The following is a 21,633-nucleotide window of genomic DNA, read 5'->3' as shown; positions in this document are numbered from 1 at the left end:
TATATTTTTGGAATACTATTTGATTGTTTTCTTTTTTCATTAATGTGGAAGATCACTTAAGTCTAGAATCGAAAGAAAAAAAAAATGACTCAACGAGGAGGAGGTGTATTGGCCGGCAAGGTGGCACTTGTTACAGGATCAACAGGAGGAATTGGTCTTGGTATTGCCCAACAACTCGCCAAGGCAGGAGCAGATGTTATTCTTAACGGCAGAAATAAAACTCCTCGAGATCCAGATCTTATTAAGAACATATCTTCTTATGGAACACGAGTTCGTTACTTCGGTGCTGATACAAAAGATCGATCGCAGATTGAAGGTATGGTAAAATATGCTGAAAAGGAACTTGGTGCTGTGGATATATTGGTAAATAACGCCGGTATCCAACATGTATCCCCAGTGGATACTTTTCCTACTGAAAAATGGGATGAAATCATCGCTCTTAATCTTACAGCTGCTTTTCATGCTACACAAATTTGTTTGCCTGGAATGCGAGAACGTGGATGGGGACGCATTGTTAATATTTCATCTGTTCATGGACAAGTTGCATCAGTGAATAAATCTGCATATTGTGCCGCTAAACATGGTTTAATTGGATTAACCAAAGTTGTCGCGTTGGAAACTGCTACAACGGGTATTACATGTAATGCAGTATGTCCTGGATTTGTATTAACTCCACTTGTGGAAGAGCAAATCAAGGCTCTCGCAGATTCCAAGTTTAATGGTGATAAGGCAGCTGCAACGCATGGACTGTTATCGGAGAAACAACCATCAAATGCATTTGTAACAGTTGAACAGATTGGAGATGCTGTGGTATTTCTCGCTTCACCTGGTGCAGATCAGATTCGAGGTACTGCTATAACTGTTGATGGTGGTTGGGTGGCACGATAAAATACATTGAGGTGAAAACCTCAATAATGAATGACCTGCGATGGATAAATAGAAAGACCATGTCAAATCTATTTCTCCCCCTTTGTTTTTGTTTTTTTTGTTTTTTTTCGTTCTTTGTTCGTTCTTGCTCCTCGTTATCAAGGTGTTTGGATGGGATTGGTACTGGGTGTACTGTTACGTAAAGGAGTAAGCGTTTTTTTTTTTCCTTTCTTTCACCACTATTTTTTTCCGAGGTGCCTATTGTGTACTGCTTTTATTGCTTTTTTTTCTTTCGTTTTTTTTTCTTGTATTCGGCAAGCGATATATTTATATAACCCCTATTTTTTAACAACGTTGTGAAATTGTTATTTTTCTCTGTGTTTCTGTCTGTGCGTTTGTTCTTTCTTGGTTGGTTTCTCTGTATTCCATTTGTGTTTGCCCTAATAAGGTGATGCTTTATTATTCTCTCTTTTATTTGTAATAGAGGAGGAAAAAGAAGAACACAGGGAAAGTGGGTTGGTGTGCACAAAGGCCAATAGGCGGTTCTTGCTGTGAGGTACTAATTTCTCCTCCCGTAATACTCACTTGTATAGGGGATATAAACAACATTAGAGAGAGAGAGAGAGGGAAAGAAATAAAGAACAAATAAAAAAAAAAATCAAACGAAAAAATATAGAAAGATAGCATTTCCTTCCTTAGTTCTGTGTAAATGGCAGAAGAATCCTCTACTGTTCCTCCTCACTCCTCTTCTATAACAGATCATGTATCCCTAGCAGCTGCAAAACTAGGTTACTTTGGTACCTATTTTGCATTTGCCGCCATTCAACCTTATTACGGTGTCTTTCTTACTCGAAAGGGGTTTGATGCTAATATGGTTGGAATGATTACAGCATTGATGCCAGTATGTAATCTTCTCTTTATTTCTCCACTTGCGTATGTAGCAGACAGGGATCGATGTAGTGCCCGAATCTCTACATTAGGGGCAATCATAGCTACGTTTGCATTACTTATTGCAGGTTTAGCAAAAGATCGATGGTTTGTTGCATTTAGTGTTGTTTTACACTTTGTAGGAACTGTTCCTCTTGCACCACTTATGGATCAACATACAATGTCTATGCTTCCAGAAGATCGACGCAATGAATGGGGTTTATTACGTTCATATGGTGCATATGGTTGGGGAATCGGAGCCCCATTGATGTCATTTCTTGTAACTTATTTTGGTTGGGGTGTGAGTGGTATACAATTTGCTTTGGGTATGATGGCGACATTACATTGTATGCTTAACGGTAAACCATATGATGAGGTTCCACCTACAGAAATGCATTTTTTAGAAGTATTTTCATTCGTTTTACAACACAGGCGACTTTTATTGTTTTGGTTAGCAGTATGCTGTATGGGAATGGGATATGTCTTTATTGGAACTTATCTTTTCATGTTTCTCACAGAAATTGAGGCTCCATCCATTCTATTAGGACTATCCGTTACCGTAACAGTTATATTTGAAATACCCCTTTTCCGTCATGCCAAATGGCTGCATGATCACTTTACAGATGTGGAACTCATGACAATTGCTATGATCGCCTGGGTTGTACGTGTATTAGGCTACTCCCTCCTACATAATCCCTGGTATGTACTCTTACTAGAACCTTTGCATGGATTTACATTTGGGGCCATGTGGCTGGCGAGTATTCATCTCGTCCGGCATCACTACCCACCCGAGTTGGGCGCCTCCTCCGTGGGATTTCTCACCGCCGGTATGTTTGGCATTGGGCCTGTTATTGGGAATATATTAGGGGGATTTTTATATGCGGCACTTGGGGCACGTGGAATGCTGCGGGTTACGGCGGTGTTTATGACGTTGATGTGTGTTTTGTTTCGTGTGGTGGATGCGCTTTGGCGGGAACGGGTGGAGGTGGCGGAGGTAATAGTGGTGGAAAATATTGGACATTCGAATTCTTCTACTTCTACTTTTCTTTGTTATTTAGATACAACGACAAAAGTTGTGGGTGAAGTGGGAGAAAGGAGGGAGAAGAAGCGGGAGGGGGAGGAAGAGGAGGAGGGACGACAGTGTTTTTCCTCACCGTCTGTTATTATGACAGAGGATCGTGCGCATAATAATATTCACATGAGAGAGGAAATAGATGTTGGATGTGCATTGGAAATAAAAATAACATAAAAAGGAGAAGCGTATCCCTTTTCTTCTTTTCCTCCAATTCTTTAAGATTATTATTAATATCAATAGTATTATTATTATTATTATTATTATTATTATTATTATTATTATTATTATTATTATTATTATTATTATTATTACTATTATTATTGCTTAGGTTGATTTATTCTGTTGTGTGTATTGGGTAAGTCTGTTTACTCCTGTTGATGGAGGTTAAGGGGATGTTTGCTCAAATAGCCTTTCTCACCATTATACACCGATATCCATACGCATTATATATATATATATATATATATATATATATATATATATATCTAGATATACAACGGATGCATTGAGTATTCCTAATTACTGGATATGTTTTCGCATTTCTTTAAAGTAAAAAAAAACATATAAATATTCCTTTCTTGTTGTTGCTATTCTTGTTTTTGTGGTGGTGGTTTTTCGGGTATTGATCGTTTATTTATTTATCGTTTCTTTTTCTTTTTTTTTTCTCTCTTTTTAGCTCACTCATTCATTTAATCACTTACATTAGCTTTCTTTTTTTTTCTTGCCTTTTTTTAACGTATTTATTCTTTTTTCATGCATTCTTTTTTCCGTCATTTCACACCTTCTTCACAGTCACGCGTAATAAAATGGGGGCATCGTTTGTTTATCACTGCAGGTGTTTTAACTGTTGGTTATATCTCTCTTGACTACAGTACCGCCAACTCCCTCACCCGCTCGCTGCGAGCCATTAAGGGAACGGTGTATGTTTCTTATCTTTACAAGACCACAGTTCCAACAAGTACGGAAGAGTTTTCTAATCTACACCAGAAAGCAGCAGAAGTTATTCTTGATGTTTGTTTAAAGAACGAGGGATTGTATACAAAAATGGGTCAAGGACTTAACGCGATGAACCATATTCTACCAAGAGAGTATATGGACGTACTTAAAGTACTACTCGATAAGACCAGAATAGTACCATTGGAAGATGTTAAACGAATTATTTATGAAGAGACCGGGAAAAGAGTAGAGGATATATTTTCTTACTTTGAACCCGAACCTATAGCCTCCGCTTCTATAGCGCAAGTACATCGTGCCTGGCTACGGCCTGAAAAGAAAGATGAACCTCCAATAGAAGTTGCGGTTAAAGTACAAAAACCACAAATACGTTATCAAGTTTTTTGGGATCTTGAAACGTATCGTTTAATTACGTGGACAATAAGTACTCTTTTTGGATTACCAATGGATTGGGTACGACAAACCGTAGCGGATGGTACACGTCGTGAAATTAATTTTTTAATTGAGGCTAATAACGCAAAACGCATTAAACGAGATTTCGCTAATGATACAAGCGTTTATGTTCCAAAAGTATATGATGATTTTGTTACTTCTCGTTTAATTGTAATGGAATGGGTGGATGGGGTAAAAATTATGGATGTTGAGGCGATTCGAAAACAATTTAACGATATTACTGTTTTAAAAAATGTTTTTGCTGCCTTTGGAAATATGATATTTAAGTATGGTTTTGTAAATTGTGATCCGCATGGGGCCAATATTCTAGTTCGCCCTCTCCCAACAAATACACACGATAATGATAATAAAAAGAAATCATCATCATTATTATGTAAAACGTACAATAAACCACAAATAGTTCTCCTAGATTTTGGTCTGTGTTGTCCAGAGACGGAGAAGTTTCGCATGGAGTATGCATTATTGTTTAAATCTATGGTCTCACAGGATATACGTACCGTGGAACAAGTGGTGGGATCATGGGGAATCACAGATGCGGAGATGTTCGCTTCTATGCAATTACAAAAACCATACGAATCCTTCCGACGTGGTAATTGTGGGGAAGTAACGGCTGAAGAAGTGTATGAAATGCAAATGAACGCACGTGAACGGACAAAGACCCTCTTAAAGAGTCAAGAACGAGTCCCACGAGAATTACCGTTGGTGGGTCGTGGTATGGATATTCTTCGTGGACTCAATAGACTCTATGGGGCTCCACTTAATCGGGTGAATATGTTTGTACGACAGGCAGTGGCTGGATTAGGTCCAATTGGTACATATGAAGAAGTACAACTTTATCTTGTCGAACTAGATCGTCTCTCGAATACACAATCATCCTCCTCATCTTCAGCAGCCACAACAGCACAATCATTGTTTAATGCAGAAGCTGAAAGACGACTTTATGAAGAAGCCGCAGCAGCTATTCATATTCGACATTTAAGAGAAGGTTCTCTGCGAAAACGGGTTAACGATGTCATTATATCTCTTTATAGACAATTGGTGTTTGAATGTGTACTTTTTTTTTTGAATATGCATCATCTGTTGGTGCACTGGTATAATATGTTTATTGATATATGTTTGCCTAGAAGTTCGGCTAAAGCACTACGTGGCGATTCTCTGGAAGACTTGATAGAGAAGCGACAACTCGATTTTATGTCTAGACCGCGTACTTCTCAAAGGATGACGTGAGAAGTTGTTTTTTGTGGTAATAAAAATGACGCATTGTTTCTTTGTTTGATTGCTTGATTGTTTTGTGAAATTTCATGTAGTCACACTCATACTGGTTTTGATTTGCTTTTTTTTTTTTTCTTTCTTTTTTTCTTGCGGCTATTTGTTAAATGCGCTAACAACTGTTTCTTTCATTCATTTTTTTTATTATTTTCATTTCTAGATTGGTTGCTTTACCTCTATCATTTTTTCTTGTTTTGTATGTTTGATTGTGTATATCTCTCTCTTTGTATTTACATGTGTCTTCTGTGTGTTTCTGTTCTCTTCTGCTGCGATTCTCTTATTGTATAAAACCATACTGGAGGAAGGACGAGAGAGAGAGAGAGAGAAAAAAAAAAGAAAGGTTTTCTTGATAGCTTGCGAAAAGGAATGGTCAACTCTTTCTTTTTTATTGTTCAAAACAAAAACAGATGTTTAATACTGGAAATACGTATATGCGTAATTTTGTCTTATTTATTTATTTATTTATTTATTTATTTATTATTATTATTATTTACAGTCTGCGAAAGGGAAGTCTTTGATGTTCCATTTATTTTCAACCTGTACTGTTCTCAAGCGAGTTGAAAGAAAGTTGGTGGGAAATGCAAGGGATTCTTAATAAATAATAATAAATTCAAAATATTTGTTTTTCTTTTTATTCCATTTTTTTTTCTTTCTTATTTTATTTTTGATTATGATAAAGGGAAAGTGAGAATTGGGCTCTTCCACGAAAAAAAAAAGAAAGAGACAATAAGGGAAACGATAGAAAAAAATTTTATATTCTTCTAGAAATATGGGTCGCTTTGTAGTACATAAAGAGAGTTTGCCAGCGCAGGTGGGTATTAAACGGCGTCGCACAACTCCAGTCTCACTAACAGAAACAACAACATTATCACCTTCTTCTGTTCTCCCCACAGATGTGAATAAAGATAGTGATAATAATAATAGTGATAATAATTATGATGATTCCACACTGCCAGTACCTTCGACAGATGTGGAAAATAGAAATAATAGTCTTCCACGTTGTAAGGGTGAAGAAGTAACGCATGGCAAGCCCGATAAAGTCCGTATGGAAGATTTACCGTCAGCAGAAGATGAATCCGAAGAAGATGATGATTTGGCGGAATTGGAGGAGGAAAGAAGACGGATTGAAAATATGCGACGTGAACGGGAGCAAACACGAAGTGCAAAGGCCAGTGGTTCTACCTCTACAAAAACAAAGGGAATAGGCAGCAGCAATAATAATAATAATAATAATAATAATAATAATAATAATAATAATAATAATAATAATAATAATAATATGGCTGGTGTGGGCGGAGGTGTATCTTCTTACAATCATGATGTGTTGTTTAGACGACGTGAGTGGCGTCAAAAGGGTGTTGTTGTCTCGGGTGATGAGGCGAAAAATAAACGGGCGAAATGGGAAGCAGTGCAGAATGATACTCGGCGATCAGCGGCGTTTCAACATTTTATGAAGAAACACTTCAAGTAAGACAAAATCACTATTCAGGTTTTCTTTTTTTGTGTGATGTTCATGTTTTTTTTTTTGCTTTGTTTTATCCACAAATAGTTCCCTTTATTATCTACATGGATAGATAAATAGATATCATTGATTTATGCCGAGTTTGTGTATGCGTTTTATCATTCACTCTTCTTATTGATTTACATTATGCTCATTACGCATATGTTTGTTGTTGTTGTTCTCATTGTTATTTTCTTCCAGCAGAGGTCCAATTCGCATCATTTGAGAAAACACAAAGCGTGAAAGGTGAAAGAAGTGGAAACCAATTAACAAACGAATAAATAAATTTTTTAAGGAAAGGAGAAGAAAAAATGATGAAGGTGGATGAAATACCAATTGAGGGTGAGAATATTCCCACAACTCATGATGTAGCAACGAGAAATGATAGCGCAGGCGTATCTCTTGCGGTACATCCTGCCGATATAGTTTCCCCAACGGAGGTGGCAAATAATGATAATAATGCTAATGATACTAATAATGCGGATAATAATGATAATAATAATAATAATAATAATATACATGATAGTCAAAAAGCGATTTTGGAGGCATACATTAGGGAAAGCACTATTCGAGCCAAATTTGGATATTTTATATTGTATATGGGACTCTCCGCCTCACCGTATTATGGTCTGTTGTTGGAGAACAAGGGATTCACACCTGCGGCAGTTGGTTCTATTATGGCTTTTATGCCGCTTTGTGTTCTTTTACTACTCCCACCATTGTCATTTATGGCGGATCGATATCATTGTGCACTTAATATATTTCTATGTGCCACTTCCGTATCGGCAGTTCTTTATTTTACAGTTACGATGTCTTCCTCACATGTTATTATTGCTATTCTTATGGTATTACATTACGTTTTTCGAACACCTGTCGGTCCTTTTATGGATCAACGAACAATGTCTATACTTCCACCAGAGCGTAAAGTACAGTGGGGAGCAATGCGATCTTTTGGGGCGTATGGATGGGCCGTGGGTGCATTATTTAATTCAATACTTTATTCCTGGGAAGGATGGTGGGCAGTGGCATTGTTATTACTTGTTAGTATGTGTATTACAATGTATATGTTTATTACCATTGTACCCCATGAGTTGACACAATCTGCTAAAATGAATTACTTAGATGTACTACGATACGTATCTTCCCATAGGCGTTTAACTACATTTCTTGCCGCATTGTGTTTTATGGGTTTAGGGTATTCTCTTATTAATACATTTTTGTTTATCTTTCTTAATTCTATCAATGCCCCACCTGTTCTCCTTGGGATCTCTATTGTCATGACAGTAGTGGTTGAAATTCCACTTTTTCAGTGTTCTAAATACGTACATGAACACTATGATGATAGACAATTATTATGTGTATCGATGTGTGCATGGTCTATTCGTGTCATGGGTTACTCTATCCTACATAATCCATGGCTTGTTTTATTCCTTGAACCACTGCATGGATTTACTTTTGGTCTCATGTGGCTCTCTGGTATGCATTTTGTACGTGGGGCATTTCCAAAATCTCTCTCCCACTCTTCTGTTGGTTTTCTCAGCGCCACCGCCTTTGGTGTGGGACCTCTCATTGGCAATATCGTCGGTGGAGCTCTCTACAACTACTTTGGTGGAAGATGGATGTTTCGCATTATGTCTATTTGTATGTTATGTGTGGCTATAGTGTTTGCCGTGGTAGACATTCATTTGGAAAGGCGGGGATTTAGTGTGGAAGCGGTGGAGGCGGAGGAGGAGGCGAGAGATGTTGTGGTGGAGAATGTAAATGCAGCATCGCCGGAGGAGTTTGGACAAGTAGTAGAAAGAACAGTAACAGCAGGAGAAACAGGAGAAGGTAAAGGCAACAGTAGATAAACACAGTAGTTGAAATGGAAAAGGTGAATTGGTGGTGGGGTGGGGGAATGGTATTGCGGATTTTTTTTGATAACATATATATATATATATGATTTTGTTGATAGATAACCGTATATATTATCTAAGGAAAGTTTGTTTTTGTCCTTGTGCCTGTAAGGGAATAAAAAAGGGGGTGTCTTTATGTTTTTTTTTTTTGCAATTGTTTTTTATTTGCATTTTTCTGAGTTGTTTTTGTTGTTGTTTTGTTCCTGTGTTATGTGAATGTGTGGATATTCTGTTGTTGTTGTTTCTTGTTGAAATCCCCTAATTATTTTACTCTCACTCTCTTTTTCTCTCTTACCATATATATATATATATATATATATATATATAGATTCTCTTTTTTAATCCATTTTTTTCTCATTCAATAGTTCTCATGTATGTACCGTCGTCGACAAAAAACACAACGGCATTATGTTATTATAGTGTTTGTTGTTTTAGTGCTTCTTGTGTTTCTAGTGAACACCATTCGTATCATACAAAAAAGCACATCATTACCAAAGAAGAAGAAAACGATGATGATAATGATGTCAACACATGATAATGAAGGAGAAAAGCAAGAAACAACAGGCACAGGAACAGTATTTGATATAGAGGTTCCATCTGATGAGGTTAGTAATGATTTATTTAACCGTGATATATTACCACAATGCAGGGATAAGTGGATAAACGACACAACTCCACAGTCAGGGAAAAGTAATTATACTATTGCTAAGGAATTGCAACAACGCCGTATCGCACGTCTAGTAGAGAAAAATACATCTCTTCAAACTTCTTCTTGGTGGACGTATGATGATATTTTACGTGATACGCTTCATCCAGAATATTATATATATAATCAAAGGGATAAGTGTGATACTCCTGTAATATCACACCCGTGTGATTCCATTACTGTACCCTTTAATACTTTACATGACATGCAGTGTATTCAACTGATGCAGTTATTACTACAGGTGGCATTCGCCTCGCCACATGACGATGGAAATTCGAAAGGAAAAGAAGAAGAAGAACATAGGCTAGGATGGCATACCGTTATTTCACTTCCAAAAGAAGCAAAAAAATTGGTTTTCATTACCAAAAAGAATAATAAAAATTGCGAACTGAAGGTATGGGTGAGAATAGAACCCTTGGCACCAAGTTTTGAGCAACGCACGATTAAATTTCAAGCCAATATATGTTTCTTCTGTGAACAAGAAACATTACCGGTGTGTCTTGCGAAAATAGCTTTTATAATAAAAGTACCACAGAAACAGTTTCCTACAGAACCATTTGCAGAAGTAGCGGCTTTCCAAGTTGATCGCACACTTGATGTACGGCGAGTACCAGTAACATTTCTTTTCCCTATACCGTTAGCTGTATTACAAGAGACCGTACGACGACGTTCACAACGGAAGATTCGTATGATTCCTCTTCTCTCCCATGGTAAGAGAAGAGAGACGTATGAGATGTGGTTAGAGAATGATTTCTTTCTTTTTGTAACAAAACATGGGAAATGGGGTAAAGCAAATGAGAAGAAAAAGGGAGGAGATGAAGAGGTATTTACACACCGGGGTGGAGAGGAGGTGTGGTGTAGTTTTCAATTACGTATAAAGGAAGTTATACCTCTTTTACGTAGTCCTCTCTATGTACCGTACAGTAAAAAAAAACCAGGTTGGCATCGTTGGTTTAATCCACTCTATGCAGAGATGATTATCCCACATGGATCCCTCGCTGCCTTGTCAGAACAGGCCATGTTGGATTATATTATGGGTAATAATGACCGATCTCCTAATAAAAATTCCTTCGTGGTAGGTGGCTCTCGCAGCTGCAGTAGCGATAAAAACAATAAGAACAATAATAATGACAATAAGAATAGTGATAGTAGTGGGAATGGAACTGTAAACTGTGAAGAGGGGGAAATGGAGGAAAAGATGTGTCGTCCATCTGGTATGGTTCCTACTATTCTTCATGTGGATCATGGATTGGCGTTTCAGTGGGGTACTACAGGGTTAGTAAATAATCCACTCGCGAAGCAGAAGGGAAAAGAAACGTTTTGTATATTTTATAAACCGTTACTATTTCGATTATGGGTCATTGAGAAGGCACTTGTACAGCAACATACAGAGAGTAAAACTCATCTTGAGTGGAGTGCATGTGAGGAAAAATCAAAATCGATGCGGGAAAAAATGTGGATGAAGTTTCTAATGAGAAACATATCGTCTACTGTACGTCGTGCACTCGGTGATACTGCATTTCAGGCATGTGGAGTACGTGTGGTGCGTCTTCTTCAACGCGCCAATAAATGTCTTGGTGAATATCCTTTGGATGTTGTTCTGATACCGTAATTAGGATATTATTATCATTGTTAGTGTTGCTCTTACATTCCTTGCTTTTATTCGTATCATCTCATTTTGGGAAGTCAACTATGTAACTAGTGAAATAATATTGTTTTTGCTTTGGGAATGGAGGAGTGGAATGGTTTTCTTCTCTTATTATGATCATTGTTTTGGTTTGACTTTTTTTTTCATCTTTTTTTTTATACAAATATATGTGTAATGATACATGGGGGGTAGAGTACACGAAGACGAAGAGAAAAAATAAATAAATAAAGTTTTGGGTGGGGGACTAAACTTAAAGGAGTTGTGAAGAAGAAGAATAACCAAAACAATAAAAAAAAGACCCACATAAACATATGTCAGATGGACAGGAACCTTCAGAAGGTGTTGTTCCAAACACGGCGATGATGTTTGCGTACATTTCTGAGAAACGAACCGTTATCGAAGAAGAAGAAGCAGAAGCAGTAGTAGTTGTAAAAGAAGAAGCACAGCAGGAAATACAACAAGAGGATCACAGTGCCTATAAAGATAATCATGAAGAGGAAGAAGAAGAGAGAATACCAACCACAACAACAAATGTAGAAGAGACTAATGAGAATGGGTTTCACGATGTGGTGCCCGCCAGTCTGGCGGAGGTGTCGGGGCGGGAGGAAACACACACCGTACATCTCGTGGAGGGTGATTTCTTTCCAGAGGACTCCCCGAGCCGCGTAGAGCTGCGAAACGCCGACGAGCGTGGTGATAATATCGCTAAAGGCTTACCCCAGAAACAACAACAAGAAAAACAAGATGATGAAGAAAAGAAGGAACAAGAAGAGCAAGAACAAGAACAAGAAGAAGGATCTATGGGGGAGAGGGAAAAGACATCCCAATACCGACATAGTGTTAGAGAAAAAGCAGTGGGAAAGGGGAAAAAGGGAAGTGATGTATGTCCTTCGTGGTATACAATAACACGGAGTTCAGTGAAACGTGTGCGTTGGGCCGATGAAGTTGCCGTTTCAGCGCCATTAGTCCAACACGCGACAACATTTTTTCTACCGCTTGGAGATCAGACTCAAGAACAGCAACAGCAACAACAACAACAACAACAACAATCAATGCTATATGGTGAGATAGATAAAATGTTGCAGACTTTATCCCCACCCCCTGTTCTCCGTGAAGAGAGAAATAGTGATGGAACGACGTACCTTTCATGCAGAGCACAACGACCAGCGAAACGATTCGTTATGTGGAAACGCGGTGTGGCGGCAAGTGGTCACAACGCAGATGATCCACCATTTAAATTGCAACCACTTGGTAGTCGTCCAGCTACACATAATACCACATTGTTAGCTGCTCTTCACCCCCCGTATCGCGCAGAAAATGTAGGCACGACTGTGCAAATGCGTGTAGCCACTATTTCACAGGATGCGAAGAAGGGGGAAGCTTTGTGCGATGGTGGGTTGCAGATGCCAATGGTGCGATCTTCACAACTACTTAATGTTCCTCTGTGCATACCATTTTAAATATAAATATATCCATATTAGTTGAAAATGGTTTTTTTCATATTTATTTTCCTGCTGTTGTATTTGGTGTATACTCTTTTTGATTCAACCGGTTTTCTTTTAATACTTCGTCTCGTCTGATTTGGCAGGCCTTTTCACGTGCAAAGACCCTGTGTGTGCATATATACACATATATTTATGCTCATGTGATGGCATGGGCCCACTATAGATGCATCAAGGCCAGAACATATGCGTCCGCACACACACGAACAAAAATTCTGTTTTCAACTATTTAGTTGTATCTGCTTTTTGTTTATTGTTGCTTTGATATGGTATCCACTTGTATGCTTTCTTTTTTTTCTTTTTTTTTACCTACTCAATACTCTTACTATCACCCAAGTTATGAAAAAGAAGAACAAATATAACCCGTACTACTGCAAATGAGCCTTGTGCGTACAGCCGACCGCCTACTGAACGTCCCAAGAGAGACTATATGGCAAGAGATGACCCCGCTTGCTAATGAGCACAAGGCAGTAAACTTGGGACAGGGTTTTCCAAGCTTCCCACCACCCCCATTTCTGCTGGAGGAGCTTCAACGCATCCTTGATGAGGGTGCTACAAATCCGCTTTACCATCAGTACGCAAGGAGATAGGGTAACCTGGAACTCGTGAAAGAGATTGCCAGCATCTACATGAAGCACCTCTCTCGAGTTGATATATCAGAAAGCAATGTGTTTATTACAAATGGAACGAGAGAAGGACTTAATATCGCGTTTCAGGCCCTTTTAAATCCTGGTGATGAGGTAATTGTTTTTGAGCCATACTATGACGCCTATATTCATGATATTGAGATGGATGGTGGTGTAGTGAAATAGGTGCAGGTTGTACCAGATGACTCGGACATCGCTGATAAGTGATCCTTCTCTGAGTCTCAACTGCTATCCGCGGTAACGCCCAAAACGAAGGCAACTCTCCTTAATACACCACAGAATGTACCAGGGAAGACGTGGTCACGGGATGAACTACACCTGTTAACACGAGTTGCCACTGATCATGAGCTCGTTGTTGTTTCTGACGAAGCGTACACGACGCTCGTGTACGATTCCCCCCATATTTCCATTGCTTCTGTACCTGGCATGTGGGAACGCACCATCACGCTCTGCAGTCTGGGGAAAACATTCTCCTGCCCAGGGTGGAAAATAGGCTGGGTGGTGGGTCCAGCTTGACTCATCCATCCACTTGGACAGGTCGCCGCCCATCAAACCTTCTGTGTGACTACACCACTTCAAATTGGCTCCGCACGTGCATTGCATCAGGCAGAGGGGAATGACTACTACGCGACTCTTATTGCCGGTTATAAGGAGCGGCGTGATCATCTTTCTGAGGCGCTCTCCAACTGTGGGTTACCGCCTGTGAAGCCGTCCGGCGGCTTCTTTGCGGTGGCAGACATCTCACGTGTGGACCCAGCACACTACTACAACCCAGAAGACACGGCGTTTGCAAAGGATTGGCAGTTTTGTCGATGGCTTGTAAAGACCATTGGGGTTTGCGCAATTCCTGTTACGGCGTTCTGTACCCCAGAAAGCAGGAAGTTGTACGAAAAGTACGTCTGTTTTGCATTCTGCAAGACAGATGATGATATACGTGAGGCTGGTGTGCGGCTTAAGAAACTGCAGAACTACTTTTTGGGTGTTTGATGGGTAAGTAATTTCTTTAATTGGGAATGGATTTACAGGCGATACAGACATGCTTATTTTTTTTCTTTGATATGCTAAAACATTGTGTCGCCTTTTATCTTTCTTTCTCTGCTTCTTGTTTATTTTGCTTTTGGTTATTCCCATCAATTGATTGTTAAAAGTGTATTACTTTTTTTTACGTATACTCTTGGTTACTGATGTTTTCAGTATTAAACGAAACGTTTTCTTTTTCAATTTGATTTTTTTCTTTTTGGGTGGGGGTGGGAGGAGGAGGTCTTTTCGTATTGTTCGTTATCTTGAAGAAAAATATTTCCTTTTCTATCAGTTATTATCCGTCTCTGTTTTTGTGTATATATATATATATGGTTGATCTGGAGCTTGATTTATCTCGTTTTTTTTTTTTCGTTTATGTGAAATGGTACACTATGTTTTTACGATTTTTCTACTTTTTTCTGTTTTCGATTCTCTCATTGGCTGTATTTTTTCACTGTAATATATATATATACCACTTCAGCCTCGATGCGAGTAGAGAGGATTCAATGAGCCGCGCACCGCATTTATTCACTAGAGACAAATTAGAAGAGTTTTTATCCCTCCGCCGGGCAGCGCAGTACCAGGCAGAGTGGTTGGGTGAATCTAAACAGCGGCGCGATGATATAACAATAACAACGACAACAACTGGAGGAGGAAGAAGAAATGGAGTAAAGGATGCAAACAGAGGGACAACTCCACCATGGATTCGAGCCCTAAACCACTTTATTGAACTGGAGGGTAGAATTCATCTCAAGATGGAACGATTACATGAGCAACAGCGGGTTTTCCTCCAACCGAGATTTCTCTCCGATGAAGAGGAGGCCGCGCAGCAGCAGCAAATTGAGGATAATGCACAAGATATACAAAAACTGTTACGGGAACTGGAACGCATGATATTATCAGGTATGCGTCCACAGGATCCAACAAATGAGGATGAACGACTGGCGTCTGAAAACGCAAAAAAACATCTTTCCGCACGACTCTCAGAAATCATTCAGACATTCAGAGGAGGACAGGAATTGTACGCCGCACAACGTAAGCGATGTGAGGAAAAGTCTAGGCGTTATCAGCAGCTTGGTTCACATGAAGTACATGAGCAGTTGCAAAGGGAGGAAAAGATAGCGCAGTATCTAGAGCTTGGATATGAACAGGCAGATATTGAGGAACTTCTACTGGAGGAGGCAAAACAGGAGGAAGTTAGTCGTGAGGTCCAGGATATAATTAAGAATATTACAGAGCTGCATGAGATGTTTAAGGAACTTGGCACAATGGTGGTAGAACAGGGTTCCGTTCTGGACCGAATTGATTACAATGTGCAGCAAACACATGATAGCGTGAAGAAGAGTGTTGATGTACTCAAGAAGGCGAGAGAGAGTCAAAGTAGTTGTCGGGTAATGTAAGAAGAACCTTGCTTACATACAGAAGAACAGAAAAGAGGGGAGGAGAGAGAATAAATATTTTGTTAGGATCTTTCTTTTCTTTTCCTTTGTTTGTTTCTTTTTCCTTTTATGGGTCTTGATATTGCTGTTTTCCTTTGTTTTTGTTTTTTTGTCTCTGTGTTTGGTCTTACTAATTGCTCTTAGTATTATAATATTGCGTAAGGATGAGATAGAGAATGATTTTTTTCTCTTTCATTCTCATCCTCAATGGGTATATATATATATATATATATATATATATATATATATATATATATATATATATTTGTGTTTGCTTGTGTGTTATTGTTGTTTTTGCTGTTTTTTCTCTTGTTCTTGGGCAACTTTGTCCATACACACAAACACACGAACCGATAAGAAACAAAACGAAAAAAAATCTGTATAATTTCTTTCATCCATTACTGATGTTTGGATATCTTTTCATACTTCTTTGATATCATTAATAAACCTTCTCTATTTATTTCTGTATCTATGTTTTTCGTTTCTTTATTATTATTATTATTATTATTATTATTATTATTATTATTATTATTATTAAAGAGTCAGTCTCATAGGAATGCGGCAGCTGACGGAGGAGGAGACAAAGAAGTTGTTTGAGAAATTAGCGCAGTACATTGGTCCCAACACCACTCGATTACTACAAAGTAAAAGCGATAAACACAATCACAATCACGAAGAACAAGATCAACAACAACAAGATGAAGAACATGTCTTCCGACTACACAAAGGTCGTATTTGGTATATGCCATTACGTCTAGCCAAACTCGCCAGTTGTGTTTCCAAGTCTAATTTAATGGGCATCGGTGTCCTCTTCGCAAAGGTCACCCACAATGGCCACATCCGCATTCAAGTAACAGCCCTGGACTACATTGCCCAGTACTCGCTGTTTAAGGTGTGGGTGAAGCCAAGTCAGGAGCAGAAGTTTCTCTACGGCGGCCACATCACACGTGCGGGACTCGGTCGAATTACGGAGTCCACGCCGAAATATCAAAAAGTGGCGGTCTTTTCAATGGGCGATATTCCGCTGGGATTTGGGGTGGCCGCTCTTGGGACGGTGGAGTGCAGGAAGTGTGAGATGAATGCGACGGTGCTCTTTCATGAGGCGGATGTGGGCGAGTACCTGCGGAATGAGGCAAGACTCACATAAAGGAAAGAAAGAACGAAAAGGAAAAGAAGAAAAAGGAGAAGAATACATGCAGAATGGGAAAAAGAGAGAAAAGGGAAAAAAAGAGGAGGAATAAGTGGACGTACGTAAAAGGCGCAATATGTGCATGTGTGTATTTTTAATCTTTTTTTTTTTTTGTTATTTCTGTCCTACTGTGTATCTCTTGGTAAGTATGTGCAGATATCTGGTTGAAAGCAGGTCCTTCCCCGTGTAACACGAAAAGCAAAACAGCGAAAAGGCAACGAGTAAAAGAAAGAAAGAATTAAATATAAAAAAAAAATGACATTCTAAATTTTTTGTTAAAAATAAGGTTTATCTCCAAATTTACTTCTTTGTAATATATATATGTCGTTTTGGTTATAAATGTTGTTTCCCTAATAATTGTCCATCATTCTCTTTATTACTGATTTATTTACTTTTTTTTTCTTTCCTTTTTTCGTAATGTGTAGAGAGAGGCGGACAAAAAGTGAGGATATATACTATATTTACAGTTGTATATATAGTATTTAGGTCACAGCAAAAAGAGAGGGGTGGGACAAAACAGAAAAAAAAGAGAAAGCGATAGATTCTATCAGATACAGTGGAAACCTGCATTAGTAATAGTCATAGTATTATTATTGATCTTTACAGATCTTACTTGTGGATAGGATGAAAGGGATTGACATATTCGCACTGCTGCTTGGATTGCTTCTTCTTTTTGTTCTCTTCTTTGCTATTATGGGCATTATAGCACGTCGTGCTGCTGAGAAGCAGGTTGTAGCAAGCAGTAAAAGTTCTAGTATCGTAGCAGGGAGCGCGACTATGATATAAAGAGAGAGAACCCCCCATTGTGTTTACTCGTGTAGTTTTTCTTTTTCTTTTTCTTCCCTCATGAGAAAAGTGGAAAAGAGAGAGAGAGTGGGGGGATAAATAGAAAAAAGGGAGAAAAGAAAACGTTTCGTTGGGTGAAAGATCGTGTTTTATTTATTTATTTTCGGTTTTTGATCTCCTTGAGTGAGGGGTGTGTCTGTGTGTGTGTATAAGTTTGATAATTACAAACCATGACGACTGTGGAGTCGATGAAATATATATAAATAAAAAGACGAGAAGAAATAAATAAATAAATAATAAAAATAAGACTCAAAAAGATTGAGTTTTATCCTTTTTTATGTGTATATAAAACATATTATTCTTTTTTTTTTCCTTGACTTCCCCTCTTCTATTTATATATAGTGATTCTGATTCTATCGATAAACACAGAAAGAGCGAAATAAAGAAACACACATATTTACGTATTTACATATATATATTACTATTACAAATGTCTACATCTGTTCAACACGCAATGGCGCGTCTCCGCACAAAAATGTTGTTCGCCGCCAAATTATTTCCCGATTACAATTTTCGTAGTTATTTCGTTCGGCATGTGCGGGATCAGTTCGCGGCGATGGAGCGGTGGAGTGTGGAGGAGCAACAGCAATTTCTCAGGAAAGAGGGAAACAAGAAATTAAATGAAATGCGACGAATGGCAATTACAAATCGTATGTACGCATCGCAGCCGGTGTTCTTAGATAAGCGTAGAACTTCAAATGTTGTACAGGCACAGGCGGAGAAGAAGTAATGAGATGATGAAGAGGAAAAGGAAAGAGAAAAAGAAAAAAAAATGTTTGCTTAAAATGTGAATATATATATATATATATATATATATATATATATATATATATATATATGTGTGTCTATGGATGTGGATGTTATTTCTCTTTTTCTTTTGTTTTTGCATATATATTCGTGTTTGTGGTATTTAAAAAGTTTCTGTTTTTTTTATCCTTATTTTTGTTCCTCATCAAGTAGACAAAAGAAAAATAAATAGTAAAAGAAAAAGAGAGGACAACTCTGAATATACCCCGTGGAAATTAATGTCAATTAGTTCTCTTTCAACTTTATTACGTGAGACATTACTGTGGTGGTTGATATTCGTACTATGTGGGGCACCTGTTTTTCCTCTATTTACATCGGGATTAACATTTCTATTTAGTCTTCTCGTAAGTGCCACACTTCCCATGAAGTGGATAGATATACATCATCAACTGCTATTGTTGTCTAATGTAGATAGTACTACTACATGGAATAATAATAATAATAATAATAATAATAATAATAATAATAATAATAATAATAATAATAATAATAAATTTGAAGAGGGAAATTTATTACGAAAGCGTAGAGAAAGGCACTCAACAGAAAAAGAAGTGGTAGTAGTACAGACATTTATATTACTTGTGGCTATTCTCTTTGGTACGGTGTTTACGCAGTTAGATTGGGCTGTCTGGTTTCAACAATGGCCATTCCCGGCGGTAGTGTCATATACACTAGTACGTCTAATTATTGCAGTAGTAGCGACGAGAAAAAAGGGACGACGTAAATCGCAAGAGGAGTGACCCTTATTATTATTGTTTCTTTTTTTACTTTTATTATTATTATTATTATTATTATTATTATTATTATTATTATTATTATTATTGGGTTTGGAACAGGGAACAGGAGTATCTGTATATATACATCATGTCTGTGGAATCGGAATCACGGTAAAAACAAAAAGAAGTAATTCCATTATGAGCAATGGTAAGAGACTGAAATATATAATAGTCTTTGTATTGTGTAGATATCACCCTTCCCTCTTCTTTTTTTTTATTTTCTTATTGTATCCCCACATTTCTCTCCTTTTAGCGAGACAATAATAGCAATAAAATAAAAAAAACTCCTCCAGAAGAGAGAAAAGGGATAAAAAATAACCGTATATCAGAAATAAATCATAGAAAAGGCACACAGAGGAGAAAAGGTACAAAAAAACATAAAAATCAAAAGCAGAAGCAGGTGAGAGGGATTTAACCATATATATATATATATATATATATATATATAACTCGATACATACATATAATATCTGTATTTCTACACCTCTATTTTATTATTATTATTATTATTATTATTATTATTATTATTATTATTATTATTATTAACTTTCTCTCTTTTCATGGCGGTTGTTCCCCCACCGTGGGAGACACTCACCCCAGAAGACATCTCCCAACGAATTGCCGCCTTCTCTGCACTATCACTACCAACAAATGTACACTATTGCTATACAACCCACGCGGTGTATTCCACTGGGAGTGCCGTTATTGATGCGATGCTGCCAGACGGCGGTGTGGCGTGTGGAACAGTGATGGAAATTGTTGGGCCGCCGGCTGCGGGGAAATCACATTTTGTGCGGCGTATGATGGCTGCATTTGTTGCACGTGCTGCCGTACAGTGGACACCAACGCCATTATCATCACCTTGTTGTTGTTATAATAATAACAATAACAATAATAATAATAATAATAATAATAATAATAATAATAATAATAATAATAATAATAATAATAATAATAATAATAATAATAATGACGGTGATAAAGAAGAGGAAGAAAAGCGAGAGGTGGAAATGGGAATAGATGTTTGTACACCTCGTGATTGGTGTGTGTTTCTTGTCGTCTCTGATCCATCTTCGCACAGTCCGCGGCAAATACGTGAATTGTTAAAGAAAGCCCTCAACACAGCATCCACGCGAGGTTTGCGTAGTTGTTCCTATTGTGATTGTTATAATAATAATAATAATAATAATAATAATAATAATAATAATAATAATAATTCGTGTTCTTGTTCTAATCATAACAGTCATGGTAGAAACTCCACAGAATGCGAAGGTTGTCTCCGTGGGTTATTAGAAAAAGTAAAAATGGTGACATTCACATCCCCAAATGATTTATTAATGTTCTTTCGCTATTTAAATCGTGTGGAGTTTGCCGCAGTACATCATTATAATAATAGTAATAATAATAATAATGATAATAATCATCACAGACAACAACGGCGTGTATTAGTAATAGTGGACAGTATAGCCAGACTGTGGGAAGATCCCGTGTGTAGTGCTAATGTACATGCACGTCATTATATGGCAGCGGAACTCGTGCGTGAAGTTCGTGTCGCAATTGCAGTTGGAAATGGATGGCGACGTCCACCATGTGAAGTGAAAATGGAAATACACAGTGATCAGAATCCCGCTATTTCTATTCCCTCTATTAATAGTGCTAATAATATTAATAATAGTATTAATAGTAATAGTGGTGGAGTGGCGATTGTGTTTGTGAATGGTTGTAAGAATATGTATGCACACACTTCTATTGCGAGAGCTGCAGAGAAAAGACCGCTTGGAGTGCCTGTGTGGTGGGCGGCCGCGGCGGATCTTCGTTTATTTGTAGAACCCATTACAATTCCCGATGCTGCATGTAGTATGGGTACCAAGGTATATAGTAATAGTAAGGTATATAATAATAATAATAATAATAATAATAACAATAATAATAATAAGTGTTATGGGGATATCTCAGAGACACAGGCATCTAGGCATGATGTACAGAAGATGATGAAGATATCGCTTGTGAAGGGCGGTGGTGGTGGTAGTGGTAGTGTGGGTTCTGCAGTTGTTTTGATGATGGATAAGAATACAGTAGTTTAAACTTTTGTTTTTGGTGGGAGTTGTATTA

The 21,633-nt window shown here is 37.9% G+C and overlaps 14 protein-coding genes across 14 annotated transcripts; all 14 read left to right on the top strand.

Moving 5' to 3' along the window:
- Positions 1–84: 84 nt before the first annotated feature.
- Positions 85–888, top strand: LSM04_002572 (Short-chain dehydrogenase/reductase SDR; the record flags this gene model as incomplete). Its single annotated transcript, XM_067334495.1, has 1 exon — positions 85–888. The coding sequence occupies one exon, from the start codon at positions 85–87 to the stop codon at positions 886–888; it is 804 nt and encodes a 267-aa protein (XP_067186567.1).
- Positions 889–1,576: 688 nt separating this feature from the next.
- Positions 1,577–3,043, top strand: LSM04_000312 (Major facilitator superfamily associated domain; the record flags this gene model as incomplete). The annotated part of the gene is made up of 1 exon (XM_067334482.1): positions 1,577–3,043. One exon carries the CDS (start codon positions 1,577–1,579, stop codon positions 3,041–3,043), a length of 1,467 nt encoding a protein of 488 aa, XP_067186526.1.
- A 579-nt stretch (positions 3,044–3,622) lies between these two features.
- On the top strand, positions 3,623–5,503 carry LSM04_006748 (UbiB domain; the record flags this gene model as incomplete). Its single annotated transcript, XM_067334471.1, has 1 exon — positions 3,623–5,503. One exon carries the CDS (start codon positions 3,623–3,625, stop codon positions 5,501–5,503), a length of 1,881 nt encoding a protein of 626 aa, XP_067186644.1.
- Positions 5,504–6,314: 811 nt separating this feature from the next.
- Positions 6,315–7,016, top strand: LSM04_008834 (uncharacterized protein; the record flags this gene model as incomplete). Its single annotated transcript, XM_067334460.1, has 1 exon — positions 6,315–7,016. One exon carries the CDS (start codon positions 6,315–6,317, stop codon positions 7,014–7,016), a length of 702 nt encoding a protein of 233 aa, XP_067186686.1.
- A 341-nt stretch (positions 7,017–7,357) lies between these two features.
- On the top strand, positions 7,358–8,896 carry LSM04_001572 (Major facilitator superfamily associated domain; the record flags this gene model as incomplete). The annotated part of the gene is made up of 1 exon (XM_067334449.1): positions 7,358–8,896. One exon carries the CDS (start codon positions 7,358–7,360, stop codon positions 8,894–8,896), a length of 1,539 nt encoding a protein of 512 aa, XP_067186547.1.
- Positions 8,897–9,315: 419 nt separating this feature from the next.
- Positions 9,316–11,259, top strand: LSM04_001324 (uncharacterized protein; the record flags this gene model as incomplete). The annotated part of the gene is made up of 1 exon (XM_067334437.1): positions 9,316–11,259. One exon carries the CDS (start codon positions 9,316–9,318, stop codon positions 11,257–11,259), a length of 1,944 nt encoding a protein of 647 aa, XP_067186544.1.
- A 347-nt stretch (positions 11,260–11,606) lies between these two features.
- LSM04_001124 (uncharacterized protein) lies at positions 11,607–12,755 on the top strand (the record flags this gene model as incomplete). The annotated part of the gene is made up of 1 exon (XM_067334426.1): positions 11,607–12,755. One exon carries the CDS (start codon positions 11,607–11,609, stop codon positions 12,753–12,755), a length of 1,149 nt encoding a protein of 382 aa, XP_067186542.1.
- A 419-nt stretch (positions 12,756–13,174) lies between these two features.
- Positions 13,175–13,387, top strand: LSM04_005943 (uncharacterized protein; the record flags this gene model as incomplete). Its single annotated transcript, XM_067334415.1, has 1 exon — positions 13,175–13,387. One exon carries the CDS (start codon positions 13,175–13,177, stop codon positions 13,385–13,387), a length of 213 nt encoding a protein of 70 aa, XP_067186624.1.
- Positions 13,388–13,426: 39 nt separating this feature from the next.
- Positions 13,427–14,431, top strand: LSM04_006321 (Aminotransferase; the record flags this gene model as incomplete). The annotated part of the gene is made up of 2 exons (XM_067334404.1): positions 13,427–13,600; positions 13,982–14,431. The coding sequence occupies 2 exons, from the start codon at positions 13,427–13,429 to the stop codon at positions 14,429–14,431; spliced, it is 624 nt and encodes a 207-aa protein (XP_067186636.1).
- Positions 14,432–14,970: 539 nt separating this feature from the next.
- LSM04_003309 (Target SNARE coiled-coil homology domain) lies at positions 14,971–15,864 on the top strand (the record flags this gene model as incomplete). Its single annotated transcript, XM_067334392.1, has 1 exon — positions 14,971–15,864. The coding sequence occupies one exon, from the start codon at positions 14,971–14,973 to the stop codon at positions 15,862–15,864; it is 894 nt and encodes a 297-aa protein (XP_067186585.1).
- A 595-nt stretch (positions 15,865–16,459) lies between these two features.
- On the top strand, positions 16,460–17,050 carry LSM04_009292 (UPF0113; the record flags this gene model as incomplete). Its single annotated transcript, XM_067334381.1, has 1 exon — positions 16,460–17,050. The coding sequence occupies one exon, from the start codon at positions 16,460–16,462 to the stop codon at positions 17,048–17,050; it is 591 nt and encodes a 196-aa protein (XP_067186696.1).
- Positions 17,051–18,368: 1,318 nt separating this feature from the next.
- LSM04_000274 (Complex 1 LYR protein) lies at positions 18,369–18,668 on the top strand (the record flags this gene model as incomplete). Its single annotated transcript, XM_067334369.1, has 1 exon — positions 18,369–18,668. One exon carries the CDS (start codon positions 18,369–18,371, stop codon positions 18,666–18,668), a length of 300 nt encoding a protein of 99 aa, XP_067186524.1.
- Positions 18,669–18,963: 295 nt separating this feature from the next.
- LSM04_000952 (uncharacterized protein) lies at positions 18,964–19,485 on the top strand (the record flags this gene model as incomplete). Its single annotated transcript, XM_067334358.1, has 1 exon — positions 18,964–19,485. The coding sequence occupies one exon, from the start codon at positions 18,964–18,966 to the stop codon at positions 19,483–19,485; it is 522 nt and encodes a 173-aa protein (XP_067186537.1).
- A 596-nt stretch (positions 19,486–20,081) lies between these two features.
- On the top strand, positions 20,082–21,605 carry LSM04_000330 (uncharacterized protein; the record flags this gene model as incomplete). The annotated part of the gene is made up of 2 exons (XM_067334347.1): positions 20,082–20,664; positions 20,785–21,605. 2 exons carry the CDS (start codon positions 20,082–20,084, stop codon positions 21,603–21,605), a joined length of 1,404 nt encoding a protein of 467 aa, XP_067186527.1.
- Positions 21,606–21,633: the final 28 nt, after the last annotated feature.

The sequence above is a fragment of the Trypanosoma melophagium genome (assembly GCF_022059095.1).
Source record: "Trypanosoma melophagium isolate St. Kilda chromosome Unknown ctg7segment0, whole genome shotgun sequence".
NCBI lineage: Eukaryota > Euglenozoa > Kinetoplastea > Trypanosomatida > Trypanosomatidae > Trypanosoma > Trypanosoma melophagium.
This window is presented reverse-complemented; position numbering and strand designations above follow the sequence as displayed.